General features: G+C 47.9%; 1 protein-coding gene across 1 annotated transcript in view; it reads left to right on the forward strand.

Annotated features, from left to right (window-relative positions):
• The first annotated feature begins 4,036 nt into the window (after positions 1-4,036).
• BMPR1B (bone morphogenetic protein receptor type 1B) overlaps positions 4,037-22,193 on the forward strand; it is a 47,251-nt gene continuing 29,094 nt past the window's right edge. Inside the window, exons 1-3 of the mRNA XM_054383239.1 lie at positions 4,037-4,203; positions 18,226-18,328; positions 19,721-19,823. Of these exons, the coding sequence (XP_054239214.1) occupies positions 4,061-4,203; positions 18,226-18,328; positions 19,721-19,823 (349 nt within the window). The 5' untranslated portion in view covers positions 4,037-4,060. The remainder of the gene's footprint in view (positions 4,204-18,225; positions 18,329-19,720; positions 19,824-22,193) is intronic.

Raw genomic sequence — 22,193 nt, forward strand, 5'->3', positions numbered from 1 at the left:
CAGCACCTACATGAGTCAATGCAAAGCTTAAATAGGTGATTCTCCTTCTGTCTGCAGGGTACCACTGTCTACAGACCTGTAGAGAAGGGAATGTTCCAAGGAGACCTTATTGTAGCCTTCCAGTATCTGAAGGGGGTGTACAAGAAAGCTGGGGAGGGACTTTTTAGGGTGTCACAGAGTGATAGAACTTGGTGAGTTGAGCAAATCTAGAAGTGGGTAGATTCAGATTGGATGTTAGGAAGAAATTCTTCCCCATGAGGGTGGTGAGACACTGGAGCAGGTTACCCAGGGAGGTGGTGGAAACCTCATCCCTGGAGGATTTTAAGGCCAGGCTGGATGTGGCTGTGAGCAACCTGCTGTAGTGTGAGGTGTCTAGAGACTTGTAGACAGAGCATTAAAGAGCATTATTTAAAAGAAAGGTATAATGCATGCTGATAGTAACTTCAATGTGATTGCAGACTGGAGATCTGTAATCACTCCTCTAGGAGTTAAAACAAAATAATTAAAGCAGAAGAAACTGAAAAACCACAAAATGGTTTTGCCACATGAGAAAAGTGGTATTTAAATGCAGAAGCTTAGTGCTCCTGGATTACCATGAAGTCTAGGAAGGATGGGAAGCAAAATGGAATAATTAGTCCTAAAAAGGATTGGGTTTTGGCATGGAGGTTAGTAGGGATTTAGGCTAGACATTACTCATTCTCGTGGTCATACAGGAGAATGCTTGCATTTTACAGCACTTCCTGGAGAAGAAGAGGCTCAGAGGAGACCTTACTGTAGCCTTCCAGTATCTGAAAGGGGCTACAAGAAAGCTGGGGAGGGACTTTTTAGGGTGTCAGGGAGTGATAGGACTGGGGGGAATGGAGCAAAACTAGAAATGGGGAGATTCAGGCTGGATGTTAGGAAGAAATTCTTCCCCATGAGGGTGGTGAGACACTGGCAGAGGTTGCCCAGGGAGGTGGTGGAAGCCTCATCCCTGGAGGTTTTTGCAGCCAGGCTGGATGTGGCTGTGAGCAACCTGCTGTAGTGTGAGGTGTCCCTGCCCATGGCAGGGGGGTTGGGATCTGGCTGATCATTGAGGTCCCCTAACAATTCTATGATTCTGTGATTTTCCTCCTAGCTTCAGGATCTTTGTAGATGTGCCTTTCTGTGAAGGAGCTCAGGTGAAGCAAAGCACGGAGAGAGAGAGAGACAGGCAGTAACACATCTGGGAAAAAAGCAATAGCAGCACTCTGCCTCTGAGCACACAGTGCCCATTCTCAGGTACAGATTCCTGACAGAGGCCATCCTACCACAATTTTGAGTTGTCCCAGACCTACAGAGGAAAATAATTGTCAGGAGCAGCACACCAGAGGTACATAAAAGTTTTAGTGTCCACCTTCTTTTCCTGTGTATAAACTGGTAAATTTTAGTAGAACAAGAAGGATAAGCTGAAAAAAAATCAACTAAATTTGATGCATCTGATGGTGACCTTCAGGGTAATTTTCTGATGCAGTCTGTAAGTTTTTCAGCAGACGACAATAACCTTCTCTGAAGGGATGTTGTGGAGAGGCTGGTGCTGGTCTCTTCTCCCAGGTAATTAGTGATAGAACAAGAGGGAATGGCCTCAAACTGTGACTGAGTAGGTTTAGACTGGACATTAGGAAGAATTTTTTTAGGGAAAGAGTGGTCAGGCATTGGAATGTGCTGCCCAGGGAGGTGGTGGAGTCCCCAAGCCTGGCTGTGTTTGAAGGTGGTTTGGATGTGGTGCTTGGGGCTATGGTTTAGGGGTGAACCTTGTAGAGTAGGGTTAATGGTTGGGCTCGGTGATCCTGAGGGGCTTTTCCAACCTGAATGTTTCTGTAATTCTGCAACCTTGTTTGTTTTCTGACACCACTGTTTTTCTGCCCTTGTCCAAAGCTGTGCTCAGTTCATCAGGGACAGGAAGCTGGCCTTAAGGAAAATGCAACTGAATAGGCTACAGCAGGGAAGCAGCCAAATTTGAAAAGCCTGAAATCTCTTGCTCTCAGAGCACTTGGACATAGCTCCTTAGAAGTCCTAATCCCCAAATTTTGTAATCCCTAGACAGAGCCATAATTGCATAACCAACATGTGCTTATTACAGAGCACCAGCAAATGCCAGAGTTAGGAAAGCCACCATCCCAAGCTCTGCATTTCACATCTGAAATCAGGAGGAGCACTTTCAAACCACTACCACTTCTCTGAACGCTCTGTTCTTATGTGCAAAGCCCTCCCCAGAGCTAACAAGTTCCATTTTTTTTCCTTTTTCCCTAGGGACAAACTTCCATGTCTCTTGTCACACTGCAGAAAACTGAAGTCTGTTTGCCAGGTGCTGACAATGCAGGGTTTTCATAGAATGGTCCAGGCCAAAAGGGACCCCAAAACTCAGCCAATCTCACCTCCCCACAGGCAGCAGGGACATCCCCAATTAGATCAGGTTGCCCAGGGCATTGATGAGCCTTTTCCTGCCAGTGCTGTGCAGCTAGGAGGATGACTTGCCTGCTTGTGCTCAAGGCACTGGCTCAGACTTTTGTACAGGGGCACAGACTGGACTTTGTTGATCCTCCTAAGGACATGAGCAAGTTGAACAGTCCAGCTTTTCCTCCAGCTTTTTACTGCATTTACCTATTCTCACCTTGCTGCTTGCTTGCTATCCAAGCTCCAGACTGTCTCCAAGCTATCCCTTCTGCCTGTGTGCCCAACACCACCTCTCTGTAGGGAGCTGAAAAGGATGCAGTTTTCTGTCAGCTCCATAGTGCATCAGTCCTGGTGGTAGAGGTTTGGGGAAGATTTTAATTAAGAGTCAAAGCAGCAGTTCTGGAGCCAATCAAAATGATAGTGCTAATTGTTTCTAAAGAGCTAAGAATAGATGAAGAATGTCTCTGGCCAGCCTGCTGTAGTGTGAGTTGTCCCTGCCCATGGCAGGGGGGTTGGAACTGGCTGATCCTTGTGGTCCCTTCCAACCCTGACTGATTCTATGAATGTCAAGCCTGTTCTTCAACTACTGTTAGACAGCCATTTGTAAATGGTCCTTTAGTCAGATTCCATACAGAGAAGCAAAAGGGAAGTGAGAAACTGCCACTTGAAGCTTTTCCTGCTGGTCTCATTTTTGTCGTTGAGGCTTAAAATATTTACAAGCACTGAAAGCTGATACCTGAGGAGAGCTGGGGGTAGAAAATGTTGCTCAAGCAGCTACCAGCATCTGTAGCTGTATTCTGCCAGCTCCACAGAGGTTCAGTACTCCATGTTCTACTTCAATCACCTCCATGTTTCAGTATTGTTCATTCTAAACCACATTCTTTCCTTTTACTTTGTTTGTTTAAAAAAAATAATAGAAATGAACTTTCTCTTCTTTTTTTTTTTTTTCAAGTAGTGCTTATGCAATTCAGTGACAGAAAAAGTGCTGTTGAACTTATCATAGAATCATCAGGGTGGGAAGGGACCTCAAGGATCATCTAGTCTCACCAGAGCAGAGGGGGAGAATCACCTCCCTCGACCTGCTGGCCACACTTCTCCTGATTCAGCCCAGGCTCTGCTTGGCTTTCTGGCCCAAAGTCCAGTGTCTCAGCATCCTCATGGGGAAGAACTTCTTCCTGACATCCCATCTGAGTGCTATTTTTTGCCTGAAAGAGCATCACCTTCTGTGAGATCTTTGTTGAATCTTATGCCCATGTTCTGCCCTGCCTGGATTACCATAAATCCTGCTTGTTCTTGTGGGCTTCAGTGAATGTAGTTCTGTGCCAAGCACAGAGACAAAGAAAGCACAGAGGTGTAACCAAGGATTTGAGCTCCATACTGCAAGAAGAAAGCTGCTCTTTGGCAATCTGAAAAGCAGCAGGACTTGAACACCAGCACTTTCTGAGCTAATGCCACCAAGGCCAAGCAACCCTTAAAGGAAACCCTCAAAAGAAAGCCACTCTGTAGTAAACACCTGCCTCAAATTTTGATGCTTAGAAATATTTCAAAGCTAATCCAATTTAGAACTGTCTTCTTTGTGTTTTTTTTTTTTTCTCCCTTCCCCCCCCCCTCCCTTTTCTCCTTTATAGCCAGTTTTCTAGACAACATGCCCTTGCGAAGTTCTGGCAAGTTCAGCATGGAGACCAGGAAAGAAGATGGGGAGAGCACAGCACCTGCCCCTCCACAGAAGAAGCTGTCCTGTCAGTGCCACCATCACTGCCCTGAGGACTCAGTCAACAGCACCTGCAGGTTTGTGCAACGTGGAGTTGGTGGTGAAACATGGGGGAAGCCTGTTTGTGGGGGCTCAGCTGCCAGAGGTTGGATGCTGCAGCATTTGTTTGAGCAGTGATTTCTGAGTGAGTTGTTTACACACTAGATCTAAAAATCAGAGGTAAATTTCACCTAGATATCAGCTACATATTTGTATTTTTATGGTAAGGCTGTTTACATGTTTACAGCAGAGCCAGAGAGGTGATTCTGCCACTTTGCTCTGCTCTGCTGAGACCTCACCTGGAGTACTGTGTCCAGCTCTGGAGCCCTCAATACAGGAAGGACATGGACCTGATGGAGAGGGTCCAGAGGAGGGACACAAAAATGCTCAGGGGGTTGGAGCAGCTCTGCTCTGAGGACAGGCTGAGGGAGCTGGGGATGTTCAGCCTGGAGAAGAGAAGGCTCCAGGGAGACCTAAGAGCAGCCTGCCAGGACCTGAAGGGGGCTCCAGGAAGGCTGGAGAAAGACTGTTTGCAAAGGGCTGCAGGGACAGGATGAGGGACAATGGCTTCAAACTAGAGCAGAGCAGATTGAGATTGGATGTGAGGAACAAGTTCTGCAGCATGAGGGTGGTGGAACCCTGGAAGAGGTTGCCCAGGGAGGTAGTTGAGGCTCCTTCCCTGGAGATACTCAAGGTTCAACAAGGGCAGGTGTAGAGTCTTGCACCTGGGAAGGAACAACTCAGTGCACCAGGATAGGCTGGGGACTGACCTGCTGGAGAGCAGTGAAGGTGAAAGGGACCTGGGGATCCTGGTGGATGGAAGATTGACCATGAGCCAGCAATGTGCTCTTGGGGCAAAGAAGGCCAATGGCATCCTGGGGTGTGGTGAGTAGGTGGAGAGAGGTTCTCCTCCCCTTCTACTCTGCCCTGGTGAGGCTGCATCTGGAATATTGTGTCCAGTTCTGGGCCCCTCAGTTCAAGAAAGTCCTCAGAGAACTGCTAGAAAGAGTCCAGCACAGAGCCATGAGGATGCTGAAGGGAGTGGAACATCTTCCTCATGAGGACAGACTGAGGGAGTTGAGGGCTCTTTAGCTTAGAGAAGAGGAGCCTGAGAGGTGACCTCATTGCTGTTGATAAAGATGTGCAGGGGGAGTGCCCAGAGGCTGGAGCCAGGCTCTGCTGGGTGATGCCCAGTGCCAGCACAAGGGGCAGTGGTGGAAACTGAGGCATAGGAAGTTCCATGGAAACAAGAGGAAAAATTATTTCCCTGTGAGGGTGACAGAAGACTGGAAGAGGCTGCCCAGAGGGGCTGTGAAGTCTCTGGAGATACTCAAAACCCACCTGGCTGTGTTCCTGTGTGATCTGCTCTAGGTGCTCCTGCTCTGGCAGGGGGGTTAGACTGGATGAGCTTTTGAGGTCCCTTCCAGCCCCTGAGATTCTGTGATTCTTTGAGGCTGGATGAGGCCCTGGGCAACCTGATCTAGTTGGGGATGTCCCTGCTGAGTGCAGGGAGGTTGGACTGGATGAGCTTTGGAGGTCCCTTCGAGCCCAGACCATTCTATGATTCTTATGATCCTAATAATTGTATTAACTCATTGCCTATGAAATATTCTGAAAGGTAGGAGGTGGTTTCTAAAGGTGCATGCAGTTAAGGAGAGGAAACTGACTTGAGATGTATCCAAAATGTTAGCAAATGCTTGAAAATTTATAATCCCTCTCTGTGGAACAACACTCCTAAGAACTCTGCACTTGGTGTGTGTCTGCAATAGTCAAGCTATGTTTTGTAGGTCCTCAAGGCTTTGGGCTTGTGGTTTTTTTTTTTTTTTCCTTCTGCTTAGCTGGATGAGAGGCATGTCCAGGTGTGCACAGTCCCATCTAGAGCTCAGCTTTTGTTTCATTGGCACTGCCTGAAGCAGCAGAGGTGACTCAGGGTACCTATGGTGGGACCAAACTGCTGTTCCCCCACCCAGAAGCAGCTCTCCCTGGACACATATTACTGCTGTTAAATGAGTGTCAAACACCTCTGTCTTGGCTTGAGGTGCAACAAAGTAGGGCTGAGCTCTTTATGTTCCACCTGAGGAATGTAAACTTTTCTGCTTACTTAGAGCAAGTAAGATGCTGGAGATATTCACCACCAGCTATAGCCTGCTGGAATTGTGGGAATGTGAGGAGCATTGAGGCAGGGCACAGATGTGAGCACAGCTGAACCTGCCAGTCAGGTATGCAGTGCTGCTGGGCAGGCTGACTTGGTGTCAGCTGTTGAAGGCAGCACATTAAAGAGACAGATGAAGAAAGCCTAAGGTTGCTGAAGATCCTGATTGCTTTGTTGGGATTTTGGGTGGTTTGTGTAGCCTGACTTAACTACAGTTTCACTCTGAGGCGTATCAAAGCTTTGATGACAGCTGTGAAAACCATTTCCTCTTTCTAGCCTCATCCTTCAAACCCATGCTCTAGCCAGGAGTCAGACCTAGCTGTTCTCACATGGCAGTCAGTTAGGAAAAGCTGTAAAATCCCACTCAGATATTAATTTGCAGATCCCCTGCAGTGTGGATCAGCTGTTTCCTGTTCCTGCTCAGCAAGAGCCATGGCTTTCACACTGCTGTCTCACTCAGTAACAGAGAAGTTGCAACTGCTACAGGAAGCCTCTCATGTTATAATCTGAGCTTCAAGCTCCATAATCACAGAAAACATCCAGTTGGAAGAGACCTCCAAGCTCATCCAGTCCAACCTTTGACCCAGCACTGCAGGGTCAGCACCAAACCATGTCCCTAAGCACCAGCTCCACACACTGCTGAAACACCTCCAGGGATGGGGACTCCAGCACTGCCCTGGGCAGACCATTCCAATGGCTGAGATCCCTCTCTGGGAACAAATATTTCCTAGCAGCCAGCCTCAACCTCCCCTGCTGCAGCTTGGAACCATTTCCTCTGCTCCTGTCCCTTGCCCCCAAGGAGCAGAGGCTGTCCCCTCCTCACTCCAACCTCCCTTCAGGGAGCTGGAGAGAGCAAGGAGGTCTCCCTCAGCCTCCTCTTCTCCAGGCTAAACACCCCCAGCTCCCTCAGCCCCTCCTCACAGCCCAGGGGCTCCAGGCCCTTCTCCAGCCTCATTGCCCTTCTCTGGACACTCTCCAGCCCCTCACTGTCCCTCTGGTAGTGAGGGGCCCAGAACTGAAGCCAGCACTCGAGGTGTGGCCTCAGCAGTGCTGGGCACAGGGGGATGATCACCTCCTGTCCCTGCTGCCCACCCTGGCTCTGATCCCAGCCAGGATGCCATTGGCTTTCTTGGCCGCCTGGGCACTGCTGCCTCGTATTTAATCCACTGTCAACCAGAACCCCTCAGGTCCCTCTCTGAGTCTCAGCTTTCCAACCACACATCCCCAAGCCTGTAGCTCACCATGGGGTTGTTGTGACCCAGGCTCAGGACCTGGCACTTGGCCTTGTTAAACTTCATACAATTAGCCTTGGCCCTTGGGTCTAACCTGTCCAGGTCCTGCTGCAAAGCCTCCCGACCCTCAGGCAGATCAACACAATCCCCCAGTTTGGTGTCATCTGCAATACTTGGCTCCAGCCAGCACTTTCATTTTGAAGCTGGCATGACAGCAGCATGGTATGAATAGCAGCAGATTCAACATAAGTCAAGACTACTGAGATGGGATCCCTTCAATGTCTCTCAGTGTCTGAGGGGTGGGTGTCAAGTGGAGGGGGCCAAGCTGTTTTCAGTGGTGTGCAGTAATAAGCCAAGGAACAACAGGTGCAAGCTTGAACATTGAAGGTTTCACCTCAACGTGAGGAGAAACTTCTTTCCAGTGAGGGTGACAGAGACATGCTGGAAGGTGTCCAGAGAAGGGCCATGAGGATGAGCAGAGGGCTGGAGCTGCTCTGCTCTGGAGACAGACTGAGAGAGTTGGGGCTGTTCAGTCTGGAGAAGAGAAGGCTCTGAAAGGCTCTGAGAAGACCTTCTTGTGGCCTTCCAGTATCTGAAGGGGGCTCCAAGAAAGCTGGAGAGGGACTTTTTAGGCTATCAGGTAGTGACAGGACTGGGGGGAATGGAGCAAAGTTGGAAGTGGGGAGATTTAGGCTGGATATGAGGAAAAAGTTCTTCCCCATGAGAGTGGTGAGAGCCTGGAATGGGTTGTCCAGGGAGGTGGTTGAGGCCCCATCCCTGGAGGTGGCTGAGGCTCTGGCCAGCCTGATCTAGTGTGGGATCTCCCTGCCCATGGCAGGGGGTTGGAACTAGATGATCCTTGTGGTCCCTTCCCACCCTGACTGATGCTGTGATTTGATGTTTGTATAAAAAGGAGGACACCTGGTGGCCGTTTAAAATCCTCTCCTGAAGTGATTCAAGTCAGTGTTCTTTAACCACATCTGTACCAAACCCTCTAACTGGCTGCTGTGCTCCTACACAGAATTTCCCTTTCTTTATATTTCTGCAGCTTAAGCCTAATAAATACCTTAGGGAGCTAAAGATAACACTGCAGCTTACAATGCAGACTGCTTTCTCTAGCAATAGGAAAGCAGGAACTCTGCTTAGAGCCAGAGAATCACTAGGATTGGAGAAGACCAAATCCAACATTCAGCCCAACACCACCACCATGCCCACTGAGCCATGCCCCAGAGTGCCATGTCTGTATGTTTTTTAATTTAACACCCAGAATCAACCAGGTTGGAAATGACCTCCAAGATCATCAAGTCCAACTGATCACCCAAGCCTAACTAATCAATTGGATACCACCACTTCCCTGGGCAGTTTGGTGCAGTGCTTGACCACTCCTTCATTAAAGAATTTTTTTCTAATACCTAATCTTAACCTCCCTATGCCTGACTTGAAGCCATTTCCTCTTGTTCTGTCTCTAGTTACTTAGGAGAAGATAGAGATTAGTTAGAGTGTGCTTTTAAAAATGGGGCAAACCTCTTGAAGTTCAATAAGGACAAGGGCAGGGTCCTGCAGCTGGGGAGGAATAACAACAGGCACCAGGACAGGTTAGAGGCTGCCCTGCTGGAAAGCAGCTCCACAGAGAAAGACCTTGGAGTGCTGGTGGGCAGCAAGTTCTGCATGGGACAGCAATGTGCCCTTGTGGCCAAGAGAGCCAATGGGAACCTGGGGGGCAGCAAGAAAAGTGTGGCCAGCAGGGCTGGGGAGGTTCTGCTCCCCCTCTGCTCTGCTCTGCCCTGCTGAGACCACAGCTGCAATCCTGTGTCCAGTTTGGGGCTCCCCAGGTCAAGAGAGACAGAGACCTGCTGGAGAGAGTCCAAGGGAGAGCCAGGAGGATGCTTAGGGACTTGAGCATCTCCCCTGGGAAGAGAGACTGAGAGCCCTGGGGCTGTTTAGTCTGGAAAAGAGAAGGCTGAGAGGGGATCTGATCAACATGGGGTCAAGTGGAGGGGGCCAGGCTCTTTTGGGTGGTTCACAGTGACAAGCCAAGGAACAATGGGGTCAAGCTAGAACACAGAAGATTTCAGCTCAACATGAGGAGAAACTTCTCTAGAGTGAGGGTGCCAGAGCCCTGGAGCAGCCTGCCCAGGGAGGTTGTGGAGTCTCCTTCTCTGGAGACTTTCCAGCCCCACCTGGATGCATTCCTGTGTGGACCATCCTAAGTGCTCCTGCTCTGGCAGGGGGGTTGGACCTGATGATCTCTGGAGGTCCCTTCCAGCCTCTGATATACTGTGATGGGCACGAGTTTTGGAAGCCCCATGACAGGGTCAGCTCCTCAAGAGAGGGTTAGTGTCAGGGAGCAGTGTAAGGAGATCAGTGCAGGAGCTGAAGGTGATGCTAGGGCCAACTACATTCTCACCTACCAGGTTCCCATTTTTCCCAGGGTATCTGAACACCCTGGATGGCCCTTCACATGGAGCTGGATCCATGCACTCTGGTACCAGCACTGCTGCTTGCTGCTCAGATCTGAGCTTAAATAGGCCACCTGGGCAGGAAGTGTAAATGGGTTGGGAGGTCTCAGGTATGAGCACTCTGAGCAATTGAAGCTCATTAGTGCAGTCAGGGCCCTGACAATGAAGATCTCTGCAGAAGGTTTGCAATCCTCTGCTCATGAAGGGGGTGTTGACCTGCAGGGTGCTGAAGCTTTACTCTTCTTGCTGCACATCTGTGCCAGTCAGGAAAAGCTTTCAGCCAGGAAGCCCCAAGCTGCTCAGAATGCATTCAGAGCCTTGTTTTCACTCTTCCATTTCAAGCTTTGTGTGCACAAAGCAAACACAGGGGCAGTTGTGTCTAATTCTGATTAACTGCATGTTTTAAAAGGCAGTGTTAGGTTTAATTGGCTTTGACTGTAATGGGATTGCAATAAAGGCAGAGGCTGATTTAGTGCCTTGTTGTACTCCCTTTTCCACTCACAAATAAATGCTGACAGCTTTAAAGATTGGGCTGATAGAGTTTAATTTCTTCCATGTTGCCTCCTGGTCTTGGTTATGTTTCTGCCCCATCTGTGTCTTGAGGTAATTTTTGTTATCTGAAGCAATAAAATAATTAAGTTACTTTTTTTCAGTACTACCAGAGGTGATAATCCACTTGAGTGTTACCATTTTCAGTCTCCTGATCTCTGCAAATCACACAGGACTGAATTTTCTTTGGGGCTTGGTATGTGGAAGGGAGAAGACTCCCAACAGTGTGCCACAGCACTGAGTTGAGGCAACTTTTTCTCCTAAGCAGCTGTAATTTTTAAGGGTAAAGTTGAACATCTTCTGCTTACAGGAACTGTGGTGAGAGCTTAAAAAATTAGCCTTTCAATTTCTGTAGTGTTTGTTTTTATATTCTAATGCAATCCTTCAGCCAGGGCTGTACTGGAGGCGGTGAAGTCCTCTTTGATGATTAAACCAAACAACAGAGGTCAGCTGAGGCAAATTCTTGCAAGCTCCAATCTTTCCTTGTCCCCCTCTCCCAGGGCTGTCTGTCTCATGTGGCTCAGCAGGTGACTTTGCCCCGAGTGTTTGAACTGAAAAAAAAGCCACAAAGTCCCCCTCCCATGCTTTTAAGCTCTGTCCTTTGTTCTTAGTTTCATTCAGGGCTTGCCTAGTAGGTATTTAAATTAAACCTTAGGCTAAACAGTGGTGCATGTCCATCCCCATCTTGACTGAGATCTTGTTTTCTGGGTTGTGACTCCAATCTGATTGGTGATTTGGAAGAAGACACATTTGGTGGGTTGGGTCATGTCTCATTCTTGGGGGAATAGTGTAGGACAGCACTACAGAGAAAGAGTGTTGGTAGATAGACCTATATGCAATATATGGAGAGTTGCTCTGCTAGGATGGTTTGGGTACCCTGCTTTCTCTCCACGTGTAAGGCCATCATTCAGCACCCAAAGAGCCAAAAGGTACCCTACACAGCAGTGTGTGTGGTAGGACCAGCACCACCAGTTGTGCAACCATCCAATGTGACCTGGACAGGCTGAGAGCTGGGGGCAGGAACACCTCAGGAAGGTCAAGAAGGACAAGGGCAGGGTCCTGCAGCTGGGGAGGAATAACAGCAGGCACCAGGACAGGTTAGAGGCTGCCCTGCTGGAAAGCAGCTCCACAGAGAAAGACCTTGGAGTGCTGGTGGGCAGCAAGTTCTGCATGGGACAGCAATGTGCCCTTGTGGCCAAGAGAGCCAATGGGAGCCTGGGGGGCAGCAAGAAAAGTGTGGCCAGCAGGGCTGGGGAGGTTCTGCTCCCCCTCTGCTCTGCCCTGCTGAGACCACAGCTGCAATCCTGTGTCCAGTTTGGGGCTCCCCAGTTCAAGAGAGACAGAGACCTGCTGGAGAGAGTCCAAGGGAGAGCCAGGAGGATGCTTAGGGGACTTGAGCATCTCCCCTGGGAAGAGAGCCTGAGAGCCCTGGGGCTGTTTAGTCTGGAGAAGAGAAGGCTGAGAGGGATCTGATCAATGTCTATCAATAGCTGAGGGGTGGGGGTCAAGTGGAGGGGGCCAGGCTCTTTTGGGTGGTGCACAGTGATAAACTAAGGAACAATGGAGGCAAACTTGAACAAGGAAGATTTCACCTCAACACGAGAAGAAAATTCTTTAGAGTGAGGGTGACAGAGCCCTGGAACAGGTTGCCAGGGAGGTTGTGGAGTCTCCTTCTCTGGAGCCTTTCCAACCCCACCTGGATGCATTCCTGTGCAGACTCCCCTGGGTGATGCTGCTCTGGCAGGGGAGTTGGACTGGATGATCTCTGGAGGTCCCTTCCAACCTCTGATATACTGTGATGCTGTGACTGTGTTCTTGGAGGTTAGTATGTCTAGCAACAGTGACCCAGTGTGAGCCATCTTCTTTGCTTTTGTTACACCTGAATGTCTCTCCTTGCCTTCAGAGTAGCTGTACAAACCTCTGAAGGTGCATCTGGCTCAACAGGTGCCATCATGCTGTACTTCCTGATGCACAGCTGCTAACTTTATTATTTCCTCTGAAAAACTGGTCTGGGTTGAACACATTTATGCTGACTCTTTGTTTCATGGATGGACATTAGGAATTTTTTTTTTTTTTTTCCCATCAAGAGTGGTCAGGCATTGGAATGTGCTGCCCAGGGAGGTGGTGGAGTCCCCAAGCCTGGATGTGTTTCAAGGTGGTTTGGATGTGGTGCTTGGGGCTATGGTTTAGAGGTGAAGCTTGCAGAGTAGGGTTCATGGTTGGACTTGGTGATCCTGAGAGTTTTTTCCAGCCTGAATGTTTCTGTGCTTCTGTGATGGTGTTTTGCTAGCTTTGGCCTTCATCATCTTCCTTAAGCAAAGAATGTCACAAAATATGTGAATTAAGTGCAGCCAATTTTTGAATTAGATCATTTCAGGCAGACTTTTACAGAAGAATCTGAGCTTGCCAGTTTCTCAACAGAACAGAACATCATTTTCTGATAATTTTTAAAAGCAGTGTAGAATGTCATTACGATGCTTTAGATGGAAATGGCTTTTTCTGGTAAAAAAACCCAGGAGTATAAAGAGGAAGAGTGGACAAAAATAATAATCCTTGTCTGGACTCAGTTGCAAATAAAATTAAAGATCAGGCATCTTTTCATCAAGTTATTTGACCCATCTGTTTGTGCTAGGCACTGATTGAGGGGAGGACATTGCTTTTTCAAGTTGCATATTGCCATCCCTGACTGCATCATACACACAGAGAGCCAGCCAGGAAATCTTCAGCACTCAAATTTTGGGGGCTGAGGTATTGCATAGCCTGTAAGAACTGGCTGCTGGCCACTGAGGACATTTCTGTGGGCAGCTGCAAAGCTATTGGCCTTTGTTCCTCTCTTCTGACATTTAGTAAAGGTCTCAGGGTCACATCTTTCTTTCTGGTAATCTGTAATTGTGGCAGCAGAGACTGTCAATATTTCTGCTGTTAACTCCCACTCTTCTCCTGGCATTTGACTTGGCTGCAGAAATTCACCTTTAGCAAATGTGTGGCATGGCAAATCTGTTCTCATTAGTGCTCACATCCAAAATGTATTTAATTGCTCTCCTGCACCATGCTCTAATAAGATGATGCTTCAGTGGGGAAGGTTAGTGGATGGATGTCTTCCTGGATATATTCAGCAACATCAGGTTGTTGAATCCCTTCTTTACATTCTGTTCCCAGAACCAAATTGCACAGGATTCAAATGGCAAGAGTTTTGGAGAACAATCAATTGCAAATGTAAGATGAGATACTACAAGTATAAGACAATGACATACTACAAATATTTCTGTACTTCTCCTTTCTGCTAGGAAGTTGAAGATGGGTTTTGTATATTGCTTTGCATGGATCAGGCATGTATCAGTCTCCACAACAAACACAGAATCAGAGAATTGTCAGGGTTGGAACTGGCTGAGCCATGGCAGGGAGGTTGGAACTGGCTGATCCTTGAGGTCCCTGCCATGGGCAGGGACACCTCACACTACAGCAGGTTGCTCACAGCCACATCCAGCCTGGCCTTAAAATCTTCCAGGGATGAGGCTTCCACCACCTCCCTGGGCAACCTCTGCCAGTGTCTCACCACCCTCATGGGGAAGAATTTCTTCCTAACATCCAATCTGAATCTACCCATTTCTAGTTTTGCTCCATTCCCCCCACTCCTATCACTCCCTGACACCCTCAAAAGTCCCTCCCCAGCTTTCTTGGAGCCCCCTTCAGATCCTGGAAGGCCACAAGAAGGTCTCCTGGGAGCCTTCTCTTCTCCAGACTGAACAGCCCCAACTCTCTCAGTCTGTCTCCAGAGCAGAGCAGCTCCAGCCCTCTGATCATCCTCATGGCCCTTCTCAGGACACCTTCCAGCACCTCCAGATCCCTTCTGTAACAGGAGCTCCAGAACTGGACCCAGAGCTCCAGGTGTGGTCTCAGCAGAGTGGAGCAGAGGGAGAGAATCCCCTCCCTCAACCTGCTGACTATGCTCCTCTCGCTGAAGCTGATGCAGATCTGTTTCTGACTTGTTTCTGACTTGTTATAACAGTAAGAGCAGTTCTTGTTTCTGCCATTGGCAGGTGTGAGGCAGGGTAATCAATAAACCAGCAGGGGTATGCCCTGCCCTTTGCTTGCAGTGTGTGGTCCATCTGACATCCTGTGAACCAGAAGAGGTCAGGAGTGGGAGGGGGGAAGCAGGTAAGAGATCCTTCTTTCTTTTCAGAAGAGTTATTCCACCTCTCACCCAAACTCCTGAGAAATGTTCAATAAAACATGGCCTGAAAACATCTTTTTTGACTTTCTTCTTGGAGGTAGAAACAAACCTTATCAATAAACATTCTGCTCAGCATTGCCTTTGTTACCTTTCCGTCTCGTCCTCTGCCATTGCCTGGTAGGAATGTGATTTATCCTTATTGTTTGGTCTCATCACTTTTCTGGTTTGTTTCATCCAACCTAATGTTGTTTATCTTTTTAAATTTAGAGTAAAACTTTCAGAGCTTGAGGAGCCTGAATTTAATTTTCAGAAGTAAGCTAAGAATCAGAGTCCCATGGCAAGTCAGAAAACAAAACAAAACAACTGAAACAAAACCAAACCAAACAACTGAAACAAAAACCAACCAACCAACCAAACAACAAACCTCTGCCCTTTTCTACTTCTTTTTTTGTCTTTTACAAAACATTTGACTTTTCCATCTCCTGTTTTCCTTGGGTGACCTGAGCATTTTGGGGTTTTCCTTGCTGGGAACTGCTAGCTGAGGAGTTCATTTTTTGTGATCCACTTGATTGCAATTTATTGTTTCGTTGCTCAATCCCTTGGGTTAAACTTACTCATTAGTTTGAATCAAAGGCACCATGCAAACAAATAAAAACTAATCTAATCTAATATTCTACTCAAATGGATTCCTTACAGTCTCTCTTCTTGACAGTCCTATTGTTCCTATCTTTTAAGCTTAAGCAATAAAATCAAGGTGGTTGTTGCCCAGAAGGGTCTCTGACTCATTTTGACTTAGTTGTACGCTCAGTAGAATCGTAGAATTGTCAGGGTTGGAAGGGACCTCAAGGCTCATCCAGTTCCAACCCCCCTGCCATGGGCAGGGACACCTCACACTACAGCAGGTTGCTCACAGCCACATCCAGCCTGGCCTTCAAAACCTCCAGGGATGAGGCTTCCACCACCTCCCTGGGCAACCTCTGCCAGTCTCTCACCACCCTCATGGTGAAAAACTTCTACCTAACATCCAATCTGAATCTACCCATTTCTAGTTCCACCCCCCCTAGTCCTACCTGACATCCTCAAAAGTCCCTCCCCAGCTTTCTTGGAGCCCCCTTCAGATCCTGGAAGGCCACAAGAAGGTCTCCTCAGAGCCTTCTCTTCTCCAGACTGAACAACCCCAACTCTCTCAGTCTGTGTCCAGAGCAGAGCAGCTCCAGCCCTCTGCTCATCCTCATGGCCTTTCTCTGAACACTTTCCAGCACCTCCAGATCCTTCTGGTCATAGGACCTCCAGAACTGAACACAGTATTCCAGGTGGGGTCTCACCAGAGTGGAGTAGAGGGAGAGAATCACCTCCCTCACCCTGCTGGCTATGTAGAAGTCACTGCTGGCTTCTCCCAGCAAGTCATTTGTAATATGCAACTGGTTACTTTCCAAATCCAGCAGTCAATAACCCCTGATGGATTATTATTTGAAGTAATAAGCTTGCTGTGGCCAGACCCTGCACTACTAATACAGAAATATAACCGTGGCAGATGGTTGACGTGAGCACATCCAAGTCATGGCCTGATACTTACAAATGGTCTTTTTCTCTTTATACCTCTGGCTGTGCCTCTTGCTCCCTACATCTTCTTCCTTGCCTTCCCTGTTGTTGCTCAGACTCCCCCTTTCAGCTGAGCGTGGAGCAAATCGTCTGAAGTTCTGCTGCGTCGAAATTTGGTTTCAATCCTTTTATTCTTTTTATTTCCTCGTTCTAACTGAGTTTGTTCCTTCTCCTTTCTACATAATAACCAGTGCTGTTTTCCTGGGGAAATAGCAGAATCTGTTGGGTTTGTGTGACTTAAATGTCTTCCACTATAGAGTTTGGTTGGGGTTTTTTTGTTATTTATTTTCTTTTAATTCTCTTCCTGCAAATCAGTCAATTAGGTTCCTTGCACACGTTGAAGTACATCCCTGAGAACCACCTAATGTACAGCAGGCTCAGTAAAATGCAGCCACCCTTTTAGTGCCCTCCTCCCCTTCTTTCCACAGCATGGAGGCATCTTGACCTTCACTGAGGAAGGAGGACATTCATCGCCAGCACCATCCAGCCAATCTCTTAGTGCATTCATCCTCCCTGGTGCAGGTTTCTGTAAACTGAAGCATTATGGATCACTTTAGGCTCATAACCCAAGGAAACAGTTGCCAAGGGGCTTGATGGTGACTCAAGGACTCATAACACAGGAGTGCTGCAGTTTGTAATACAGTTAAAACAGGGACCACAAATCAGTCGTAATAATATTTTACATTTAGTATCTCATTTTTTTTTTCTTAAGTGTTCACTGTGGTGCAAGGATCCCTGCCTTCTCAGGATCACACAGATTCACAGAATATTAGGGGTTGGAAGGGACCACCAGAGACCACTGAGTCCAACCCCCCTGCCAGAGCAGGACCATAGAATCCAGCACAGGTCACACAGGAACACATCCAGACGGGTCTTGAAAGTCTCTAGAGAGGAGACTCCACAACCTCTCTGTGACCCTCACAGCGAAGAAGTTCCTCCTCATGTTGAGGTGGAACCTCCTGTGCTGGAGTTTATATACCCCTTGTCCTATCACAGGGTGCAACTGAGCAGAGCCTGTCCCCTCCCTCTTGACCCCCAGCCCTCAGATATTTATAAACATCTATTAAATCCCCTCTCAGTCTTCTCCACGCTAAAAAGCCCCAGGGCTCTCAGCCTCTCCCCATAGGGCACATTCTGCTGTCTCCTAATCATCCTTGTAGCCCTCTTTCGGAGTCCCTCCAGTAGATCCCTGTCCCTCTTGAACTGGGGAACCCAAAAGTGGACACAGTATTGCAGGTGAGGTCTCACCAGGGCAGAGTAGAGGGGAGGAGAACCTCCCTGGCTCTGCTGGACACACTCCTCTGAATGCACCCCAGGATCCCACTGGCCCTCTTGGCCACCAGGGCACATTGCTTCACACACAAGGCAGACCTGCTGTAGTGTTGCTGCTTACCTTTCCATGGGGCTCCACAGCTTTACCACACTAATAGTCATACTATAGGCAGAGAACTGAGGTATTTGTTCGTGGAGTTTATAGCTGTGTCCACTTTGTGTGTGCAAGAGCTGGGCCACAGTGCTGTTGGCTGTTGGACTGCGTTGCAAGAGGTTGGCTTTGAGCGCCTGAGTCTTCCAGCCTGCCTTTAGTATGTCACTGATTTGCCTTAAGACTGTATTCAGCAGTGTATTGGATGTTAGGAAGAAGTTCTTCCCCATGAGGGTGGTGAGACACTGGAACAGGTTGCCCAGGGAGGTGGTGGAAGCCTCATCCCTGGAGGTTTTTGCAGCCAGGCTGGATGTGGCTGTGAGCAACCTGCTGTAGTGTGAGGTGTCCCTGCCCATGGCAGGGGGTTGGAACTGGCTGATCCTTGAGGTCCCTTCCAACCTTGACAATTCTCTGATTCTATGATATTCAGTTCAAAGCCTTTTCCTGATTGATTCTTTCCAATCCTCAGCACTGATGGCTACTGCTTCACCATAATAGAAGAAGATGAATCCGGTGGACATTTAGTCACCAAGGGATGTCTTGGATTAGAAGGCTCAGACTTTCAGTGTCGGGTAAGAAATCATTTGCTTGGCTTTTTCATAGCTTTCAGTTGAAGTGCAGGCAACAGATGCTACTATCTCCATATTTTTAACTGCTGTTCATTTGGCAGGTAGTTCTGATGCATTGATGCTGAGGGGAGTGCATTTCTGTCCCTGAATAATGACACTGTAGCTGCTTCTAACGATAGCTTAAGGGTTTGGGGTTGGCACTGCTGTCAGTAACACTCCTCAGAGGAGGTTGGAATTTAGAGGAATCCAGTCTTAATTCCACAAGTCTCCATGTTAGCTAAAATTAGGTAGGATGTTTTTTGATGGACCACAGCAATCTTTGTGTCTGATGGTGCAGTTCAACTTCAGATTCGGGTTTCTGGTGCCAGAAATTTCCTTCGAGTGCAGTGATCACCTGACAGAGGGCAAATCTCACTGCAAGAATGGAGGGGGTATGGGCAGTGAAGCAAGGTGGTTCCAAAGTGGTTTTGCTTTTCCTGACATTAACCTTAAATGATTTTTGATGAATGTAGGAGCAGCCTAATCATCAAGGTCCGTGGAAAGTGTTTTACCCAGAGCAGAAGCAGCTGCTAAATTAGTCCACACAGCAACTCCCATATTACTCTGGCCAGACTGTTTTGAATACCCACTTGTGCTGATTTTTGTAATATCAGTCTAATTGATGGATGGATGTGACTTTCACAATCCTGTCTTGCACCACTGAAGTCACTCAGTGTCTACTGCAGCACTAGGGCACCAGTAGCAATGTGTCAGGCTGAGTTAAGCTCTTAATTATCAAGATGAAATGTTGCTGGATACATTCAGTAGCAGAAACCCTTACTCCACACATCCTGTTAACAGACTACAGTCCAGCTGACAAGCAAGCACATCTTTCTTTTGAGTGCCAGAGTGGTCACAGGATCACAGGATGTGAGGGGTTGGAAGAGATCTCTGGAGATCTTTGAGTCCAACCCCCCTGCCAGAGCAGGACCATAGAACCCAGCACAGGTCACACAGGAATGCATACAAACAGGCCTTGAATGTCTCCAGAGAAGGAGACTCCACAACCTCTCTGGGCAGCCTGTTCCAGTGCTCTGGGACCCTCCCAGTGAAGAAGTTTCCCCTTGTGTTGAGGTGGAACCTCCTGTGCTGCAGCTTACATCCATTGCTCCTTGTCCTATCACAGGGAGCAAATGAGCAGAGCCTGTCTCCTCCCTTCTGACACCCAGCCCTCAGATATTTATAAACATTGATTAAATCCCCTCTCAGTCTTCTCTTTTCCAGACAAAAAAGCCCCAGGTCCCTCAGCCTCTCCTCATCAGGCGGTGTTCCTCCTCACGTTGAGGGTAGAACTATGGTGGTGTATTTGTACAACACAGTCAATCACTTTGCTTTCTCTCAAACTGTTTGTTGCAGGACACTCCTATTCCACACCAAAGAAGATCTATTGAATGTTGCACAGGCCAAGATTACTGTAACAAACACCTTCACCCTACCCTCCCACCGCTGAAGAACCGAGGTAAGGGGAACTGAGCTGTGGCTTCTTGTGCCTTAGGAAGAAACAAAGCCAAAACCAAAGCAGAAGACAGGCTGCATTAAACAGCATCACTGGATTTCTGTAGGTCCTGTGGGGAGCAGTGCTTTGACCTGTGGTTATTGGTGGTTGCTGTTATTCCTGTTGCATGCATGCAGTGAGCACCTGGTGCGTTCCAGTCTCTCCATGTCACAGAGCCACAGAATGTCAGGGGTCTGAGGAAATGTCTTCCTAAGTAAGGGTCATTTCATCTGTGATAAACTCTGGCATTGGCAGCAGAGGCCAGGATTTAGTCTGGGAGAGTCAGTTCAAGGTTGCAGGATGGTTTGCAATCACGGTGTTCCAAGCTGAAACTCCAGAGCAGTGTGCAGATGCACTCTCAGTTATGCAAACAACAGATGATGGCACAAATGGATGCTCAGGGAAAGCCCTGCACCCCTGTAAGCTCTTCCCTGGGATGGGCTGCAGAATCAGATCTGGGGAGACTAGGTGGTGGAGTCACCATCCCTGGAGGTGTTCAGAAAGAGATTGGATGTGGCACTTGGAGCCATGGTTTAAATGTGATGAGATGTTAGGTATTAGGTAATGGACTTGATGAGATGTTGTGAGGTGTTCAAAAAGAGATTGGATGTGGCACTTGGAGCCATGGTTTAGTTGTGATGAGATGTTAGGTATTAGGTAATAGGCTGGACTTGATGACCTCTGAGGTCTTTTCCAACCTGGTTGCTTCTGTGTGACTCTGTGTAAATGTTTCACTGTTTACTAGCAAGCTACTCAGTCAGCAAAACCACATGAAATCCTGACTTCCAGCATAAGATTTCTGTACTACTTGTGTTGGTTTGTTCATTCTAAAGAAGTTCTTTGGAGTGAGAGAGAAGCTCCAAAAGGAAGTCAGTATTTCTTCATACTTACTTAGTATATCAATAAATCACAGAATCACAGAATGTTAGGGGATGGAAGAGACCTTGAAAGCTCATCCAGTCCAACCCCCATGCCAGAGCAGGATCACCTGGAGCAGGTCACATAGAAATGCATCCAGGCAGGTCTTGAATATCTCCAGAGAAGGAAGCTCCACAATCCCCCCTGGGCAGCCTGTTCCAGTGCTCCATCACCCTCACAATGAATTTTTTCCCCTCATTTCCATGTAGAAAAACACTGCAGTGATTTCTCCTTGCTGCTGACAGAGTTTATCCTACACTAAAACTACTTTAAAATACCAAACCAGTGCCTAACACTAGACATGTGGCTAATTCAGATTTCGGTTATTTGGCAATACTACCTGCTGCTTGTACAGGAAGCAATAAGCCAAGCTTTTGGTAGTGGCAGAAGTTGTTTGGATCAGTGTTGGCTTTGCTCTCTGTGTGTATGGGGGGGTAAACAAACCACCCCTTGGGCCCTGTGGTGGCAGACCCCATGAAACAGCAGAGAGAATATTTGTTGAAAGAACAAATTCCTCCAGTGGGAAGAGGATTCTAGCTGCTCTGGGTTGCAAAGTTGTGTATTTGAGCATGACAAACAGAAGGCAGTGTGTTCACTCAACATCCTGTGAAGAATTTTGTTTGAAGTAAATATCACAGTCTCACAGTACATTAGAGGTTGGAAGGGACCTCCAGAGATCATCAGGTCCAACCCCCCTGCCAGAGCAGCATCACCCAGGGGAGTCTGCACAGGAATGCATCCAGGTGGGTTTGGAAAGTCTGCAGAGAAGGAGACTCCACAATCCCCCTGGGCAGCCTGCTCCAGGGCTCTGTCACCCTCACTGTGAAGAAGTTTCTCCTCATGTTGAGCTGAAACCTTCTCTGTTCAAGTTTGTCTCCACTGTTCCTTGTCTTATCACTGTGCACCACCCAAAAGAGCCTGGCCCCCTCTACTTGACCCCCTCCCCTTGACCCCCACCCCTCAGCTATTGATAGACAATGATCAGATCCCCTCTCTTACACTACTGATATTCTGGTGCTGTAGTGTAGAAATGTATTTCAGGAGCTGCTTCATTAAATGTGGATGGACAGGGCTGAAGTCAAGACCTTTTTGAAAGCCTTAAGTAAATATGTCCTGCTCATTGCCAGGTCTGTTTTAATTTGTTACTGCTGCATCCTAGTATGAAAGCTGGGAGGAAAGCTGCATTTTGAGCTGTGGATCCTCACTGCAACCAGGCACAACCTCTGTGTACAAACACACACTGCTGGCAGTGCCTGATACTCTGGCTGTGAACATTGTTTCTGTTGGAAACATTTAGGTGAGGCTGTGATTGACTGAGTACTGTCAGAATTGTATATTGAATTTAGCATAAGCTGTTAAAGTAGAAAGAAAGAGGTGAACTTAAAAGCAAGCTTCTAGGAACAACCTCCTGACCTC

The sequence above is a fragment of the Indicator indicator genome, chromosome 8, assembly GCF_027791375.1.
Source record: "Indicator indicator isolate 239-I01 chromosome 8, UM_Iind_1.1, whole genome shotgun sequence".
NCBI classification, from domain to species: Eukaryota; Metazoa; Chordata; class Aves; order Piciformes; family Indicatoridae; genus Indicator; species Indicator indicator.